The following is a 6,635-nucleotide window of genomic DNA, read 5'->3' as shown; positions in this document are numbered from 1 at the left end:
AATGACCTGAGATGAATCAAGAAGAGCTGAGGTATGATCAGCATCCATAAAATGAAATTCTCAAATAAGTAATAAATATATGTATATATATATATATATATATATATTCAAGTAGATAACATATATATATAATACATGAATATACTCATTTTAAAGTGCTTCAACATTATCTTGAAGTTGATTTATTTGAACATATATATTTAAAAGGTGTGAACTTTTACAATACATGATCCTTTACTATTCATAATATACAAAGCAGAAATGAATGTTCTACAAACTAAAGGATAAAACAGAATAATTTTGTTTATTATTTATACATGAAAATAATCTAATGCAGTTATGGGGCTATAGCATGAATTAAACTTGAAAACATGATGATAAGTGAAAGCAAAAGGCACAGGATGCTGGAAAGGGCAATTTATATAAAATACCGATAACAGAAATAGCAGAAAACAGAAAACAGATTGTTTTCTGGGGAAATGAGAGTGATTGAAAATAGATATTCAGGCTGGAGAGATGGCTCAGCCATTAAAGCCTAGGCTCACAACCAAAATTAAAAATGGTATTCATTTTTTCTTTGTTTTGACTAATATGTCCTGGAATCAGATAAGTGTTGATTGTATAATTACACAGATACACGAAAACTGCTGCATTGTATATTCTTAGAAGGATCAATTTATGATATGCAAATTATGATGAAGGTTTAACTCACAGAAATTATCTTTAACTTTTGCTGAACATGTGGCTTGTTACTTGTACATCAGGCAAGCAGATATCCACTTGTTCTCAGTAAGTTCTCATATCAGTAGTCCTGTTATACACCTTAACTTCTCAGTTTGTACCTGCAAACATACACAGCCCACCTTCCTAGAATATCATGCAGACTAAAATTCTTTTCTTTTAGCTCATGTTAAAGGAATGAAACTATTATTATTCCTAACATGGATCATTATATCTTATAATACGTAAATAAAACTAAGAGAATAGTAGTTTAGACAGGAAGTAGAAACAAACTTCTAGATTCCTGCTCATCCTTGGTTTTAAAGCCTAACATGATTGCTAGGATTAGTTAACAGATAAAACTTGACCTTATCAGTTAAGGTGGAATTTATTTAATGGATAATCACAGAATTATATAACAACCAACAGTAAGGTTATCATCCCTGAAGGTATACAAATTCTGAATATCTTCTAATAATGAAATCCCTGCCTAATGAGACTTCCACTGTAAATGGGAAATACTTTATTCTTCTAACATAGTAAGATTTGAAAATTTGTCTGAAATTCAGTACCCATATATCTTAACTATTTATGACTTCCTTATCAATAAAATACTTATATCTTACATTTTGCTGACCATAAAGAATCCATTATTTAAAAAAAACTTTTAAAATTATTTTATATTCTGTTTGTATAATTTTATAGGCTTGCAAACATATGTAAATACTAGAGGATTACAATGAAATGTACTGTTATTCGAAAACTATTAACTTGGAAGATTTTTATGCATTTTTTTTCTAACTATAGAGATATGGTTCTAGTATCTCTGAATAGCTACAGTATTGTGACCAAATTATATGAGGTAGTAATATCACTCATTTATAAACACCACCTTGAGACAGTAAGATGACTCAACAGATAAAGGTTCTTGCTACCTAGCTTGATTTCCAGAAACAAACATGATGAAATAAACTTCTCCACCTTGTCTCTGACATGGCATACTGTGACATGTACCCTCCCCCATATAAATAAAAGCAAAGGAAATAATACACACATTTATCTCTGTAAACTTGCAATTTTGAAGTTATCTTATTTGCAGAAGGATAGATTCTGTGCCTATATCTTTGTGTTCAAGGGTTAATAGAGAAGCCCCTGAGCTTTTGGTTCTCCATTGTATTTCTTGGGAACCAGATTCTTATATTAGCATTGCCAATGTAACAGGATCTAGAATCATGAGAGATGGGCTTCTGCACATGCCTGTGAGAAATTATGTTAACTGAGATGGGACACTCCCCCCCCCACACACACACATTGTTGGTGGCACCATTTCCTGAGACAAGGGATCCTGGACTGTTGAAAATGAAGAAAGAGCTGAGCACTAGAAGGCCTTCTGCAGGTTTCAGACTATGAATGCAAAGTGAGCAGATCTCATGAGCCCTCCGCTTCAATTCAACTTCCCTGCTAACATGAACTATTACTGGAACTGTGGGCTAAGATGGACCTTGTCCCCTTCAAGTTGCTTTTGTCAGAGTGTTACAGTGACAGAAAAGAAACCCACATTTCTATTTATATGAGCAGATGCTGTGAAATAAAAGGCTTTTGTATGCTCCAGAAACTGGTTCTGAAACCATTAGATTTCATTTCTGGTTTCAATTAAATCTGTCACAGAATAGCACATACCAGACATCAAGTTTGAAGGGATTTAAGGTCTAGTTAAATATAACCAAGGAGTAGTGTTTTCACCATGTTTTGGTAAACTAACTGATAAGGTAAAGAACTATAAATAACTGAGTCTCTGTGATTTGTCAGGTTTTTCTTCAGTGAATTTTAATATGTATATACTTAGATGATTTAGAAGAGATCAGTCAACAGCAGCAACTTGCAATATGTACTTTAGAGCTACCTTTGAATGGAAAGCAGAGTTGAATTAAGCGCATTAAAGTCATCTCTTTGATTTTACTTTCTCAGCTTTTTCATTTTTAATCTTTAATTTTTTGCACCCAGCCTGCCCAACCTGTTCCCTCTAGTTCCCATCCTTCCATCCCTCCTAACCCCCACCCTGCCTCCTTTTCCAGTTTATCCAGGAATTTTTTTCTAATACTTTCTCTGGGAAACCCATGCTACCCTCTTTGGGCCCGCCTTCTTATCTAGCCACTCTGCCGCTGTGGATTGTAGGATGGTTATCCTAATCTTACTTATAAGACACTCCTCCACAGCTTGTGGGAGTGCGAACCTATACAGGCAGTTCGGAAAGCTGTATGGCTATTTCTTAGAAAATGGGGAATCAGTCCACCTCAAGACCCAGCTACACCAATTTTAGGCATATACACAAAGGATGCACGATCATACCACAAGGATTATTGATCAACTATGTTCACAGCATTATTCATAATAGCAGAACCTGCAAACTTTCTCAGCTTTGAGGGGTAATGGTGTTTGTTGGAAAATTCGCCACAGCTTTTTCAAATCTAGAACACGTGTAGCATCAATGATTGTAAAGCAAATATAACATTAGCATGAATATTAACACAAATAAAAGTCTAAGATTTTGTTTACATTTTCCTAGTTAGTACACTACAAATACTATAAATAAAATGCTATGAAAACAAAAACAAAACATCCTCCTTTTCTTCCCTGTCTTTGCCCTATTAAATTTTTCTGGGAAGTCAGAACAATATCACATATGCATGCCTTCTATGAAAAAGCAGTGTGTCCATTACTGGTTAATGTATATCAGTTGTTGCAAGTGGCTTAGCAGAAGAGGTCCCAGGTGGCTTAAATTCATTCTCCTAACTCAGGATATGACTTTACACAAAGTCATGGCACAGGAAGCAAGAATCAAGTCTATTTCGTTAAAGAACAGTATTTATTTCATGACTAAAGTGAAATCAAACAATTACGACAAATTGGGGAAGTTAATGATTTTCCTATTTTAGATTTATAAATTGAGACTATAAATTTAAAATATTCTAAAAGTCACTCATATTATTTATGATATAGTGCCTTTTAAAGTTACAATATAAAATGGAACATCCCTTTAAAACAAATGCTTATCTTCTAATCCCCTTAATAAGCTATTAATCTATCTTTATGAAGGTTTACAAGACCTTTGTCTTTAATATTTTATTTATTCCTCCTTAACAAAACTGAGACGTTTCCTAAAGTTCAACGTAAATTTTTCCCTGAAGAATTCATAACATATCTATGAGTAATCTCTGTCTAACTGACAGACATATACTTGATCCATTTATTTGTACCACGAACTTCAAATGGTGGATTGTGGTAGTAGATGTGATGAGCTAATTCGTCCAAAGTTGGTTCTGGATCAGTTATAGCAAACTGGGCTGCTTCCTCAACTTCTTTTCTCACATCTGCATCGATTTCCTTCAACTCTTCAACGTTGCTGAGGTTGTTGTTTATCATTCTCTCTCGGAGAAGCATAATAGGATCACTCTTGCTTCGCATGTTGTGAACTTCTTCTCGTGAACGGTAACTGACCCCTGGGTCACTCATACTGTGTCCATGATAACGGTAGGTCTGCAGTTCCATCAAAATGGGCCCCTTTCCAGATCTGCAGTGATCAGCTGCAAACTTGGTCGCCTCACGGACAGAGAGGATATCCATCCCATTCACCCTCAGTCCAGGGATAAAATTGCCTCTCTTGTGGTAATCAGTGCTGGCTGCTGCTCTCTCAATGGCCGTCCCCATTCCGTAGCGGTTATTCTCACAGATGAAGACACAAGGTAATTTCCACAAGGCCGATATATTGTAAGCTTCAGCCACCTGCCCCTGGTTAGCCGCACCGTCGCCATACAGAGCCAGGCAGACCTGATCATTTCCCAAGTATTTACAGGCGAAAGCGACACCGGCTCCTAGGGGTACCTGTGCCCCAACAATGCCATTGCCTCCGTAGAAGTGCTTGCCGTACATGTGCATCGAGCCTCCTTTGCCCTTGGCACAGCCTCCTCGGCGTCCAGTCAGCTCGGCGAGAATGGATTTGACCGACAGCCCCCGTGTGTAGCAAAAGCCATGGGCCCGGTAGGACGTGATGATGTGATCCGTGGGATTGATCCCCGCCTCCAGCCCCACGCAGCAGGCTTCTTGCCCGTCACACAGGTGACAGAAACCACGAATGAACTTCTGCTTGTACATCTGGTCAGACTTCAGCTCCATGCGCCGAATCACCTGCATGCTCCGGTAGTACTTGAGGGCCTCCTCTCGGGTGAGCACGGTGGAGGTCGGAGGGCCCTCTTCCAGCCGGTACAGGTCGCATTTCTTAATGTCGCAGGTGGCGTCGTTGGAGAAGTTCAGGGACGCCAGCAGCCCTCTCATGGCTGGCTTCTGGGTCGCTCCCGAAAACACGTGGGACACGACAGCAGCCAGCATCTTCCTCATGGAGAAACGCGAGGCCCAAAAGGTAGCGATTCCAACGACCACCCCGTGGCTTCGAAGATGGCGGTCCAGCTTCTCTGACGCAAGAATAGTGCGACCCAATTACAGCGCCTGCGACAGCAAACTAGAAGCCCCGCCTACGGGGGGCGGGTCCTCGGTGCCTTCCAACCGAAAAATGGAGATTTCAGACGCGTTCGTGGTGGTTAACACCACCATTCTCACCCCACAGCTGCTGTCTGTTCTCTGTACAACCCACTAAGAATCCTGACCAGTGTACTAGAGACCTCGGGTTCAGTCTCAGCACCCCTAAACTGGGACAGTATCTGGGGCATAAATTCATGTGATCGCAGACACTAGACAAGGAAGCTTGCAGGATCCAGACTCTAGTCTTATCCTCAGCCAACTTGATGCCTCTCTGGGAAACATCCCTCCCCTCCCTCATCCCAAAAACAAAGAAGGGAATTCAGAAGGTGGCAGGAAGGTAAAGGTGGGCAAGACAGAGTCCGGAGGAAGGAAGTGGACGGGCAGAGGACAGGACAGAGGGAGAGACAGAAAAGAAAATGCCAAAGGACATCATTCTTCTAACTTTATATTTCGTTTTGTCTTTTGTTTGTTTTGTTTTATTTTTTGAGACTGTGTTTACCGGTATTACAGTCCTAGCTATCTTAGAACTCACTTTTTTGTAGACCAGTAAGTTGGTTGGCTGGCCACGAGCTTACAGATTCACCTTTCTCTGCCTCACAAGTGCTCAGAGTAAAGGCGTGCGCCACCACTGTTTGGCTTAACTTTATGTTTTTAAAAGAAAGAAAACATTAACACCATCTTCACATATTTATTGAAAGGTATGTCCATATACATTGAGTACACAAGTACTCATCACTCATATCCAGCCTGATCATGGCCTGCCACTTGTTCATGGTGTACTGACGGTCTTACTATTTTCTTTCTAATGATATAAAAAGTTTGATGATTTTTTGTGATTGTTTTTTAAAGGTCCTAGGAGACAGGTTAAAGTGTTTCTTCCTGCTCCTATTTTTCTGTTCTTGTTTTGGATCTTTAAAATACATTTGGTAAGCCTACTCTATTCTATGCTACTTTTATTTTAATGAAAACAATGAAGTTGCAAATTATGTATAGTTTTCACAATTTAAATGATAACTTTTCAAAATAACTCTGCCCCTAAACTATTTACAAGTTAATACTCTTGAGAAAAATGACACTTTTTAGACTTCTGTCACAGTTTTGAGGTTCCCAAACCTCAGCCTGAAGGAGGATATTAAACCTTTGCTTCTATGGGCAGTGAACACAGAGTTGATTCCATTAGAAAGTTTGCAGAACGTCAGGCTCTTTAACCATTGTGATAGTTCTGAATTCTGCCTGTATTTTAACATATCTCCTGGCCACCTTTTGCTGTCACTAAGGTGAGCATGGTTTTTCCTGTTCTTAAAGATATCTTTAACAGGTTTCCAAAGATAATTTGCTTATATAGTTTTCTTGGAATACATTTAAATTTGGCCTATCTT

The 6,635-nt window shown here is 38.8% G+C and overlaps 1 protein-coding gene across 2 annotated transcripts; it reads right to left on the bottom strand.

Annotated features, from left to right (window-relative positions):
• Positions 1-3,939: 3,939 nt before the first annotated feature.
• On the bottom strand, positions 3,940-5,115 carry Pdha2 (pyruvate dehydrogenase E1 subunit alpha 2). 2 transcript variants are annotated; one of them, XM_075978986.1, is made up of 2 exons: positions 4,603-5,115; positions 3,940-4,509 (listed from the first exon to the last, which is right to left on the bottom strand). In XM_075978986.1, the coding sequence occupies exons 1-2, from the start codon at positions 5,113-5,115 to the stop codon at positions 3,940-3,942; spliced, it is 1,083 nt and encodes a 360-aa protein (XP_075835101.1). The 2 variants fall into 2 exon arrangements, with proteins under 2 accessions (XP_075835101.1, XP_075835100.1); XM_075978985.1 differs by having other exon boundaries at positions 3,940-5,115.
• Positions 5,116-6,635: the final 1,520 nt, after the last annotated feature.

This window comes from Microtus pennsylvanicus, chromosome 7 (assembly GCF_037038515.1).
Source record: "Microtus pennsylvanicus isolate mMicPen1 chromosome 7, mMicPen1.hap1, whole genome shotgun sequence".
In the NCBI taxonomy this organism is placed as follows: Eukaryota; Metazoa; Chordata; class Mammalia; order Rodentia; family Cricetidae; genus Microtus; species Microtus pennsylvanicus.
The sequence above is the reverse complement of the archived record's forward strand: the minus strand, read 5'-3'. Positions and strand labels throughout refer to the sequence as shown.

What these genes read in the sequence shown, in the direction of transcription:
- Pdha2 (XM_075978985.1), bottom strand. Translation starts at nt 5,115, where the DNA reads ATGAGGAAGATGCTGGCTGCTGTCGTGTCCCACGTGTTTTCGGGAGCG.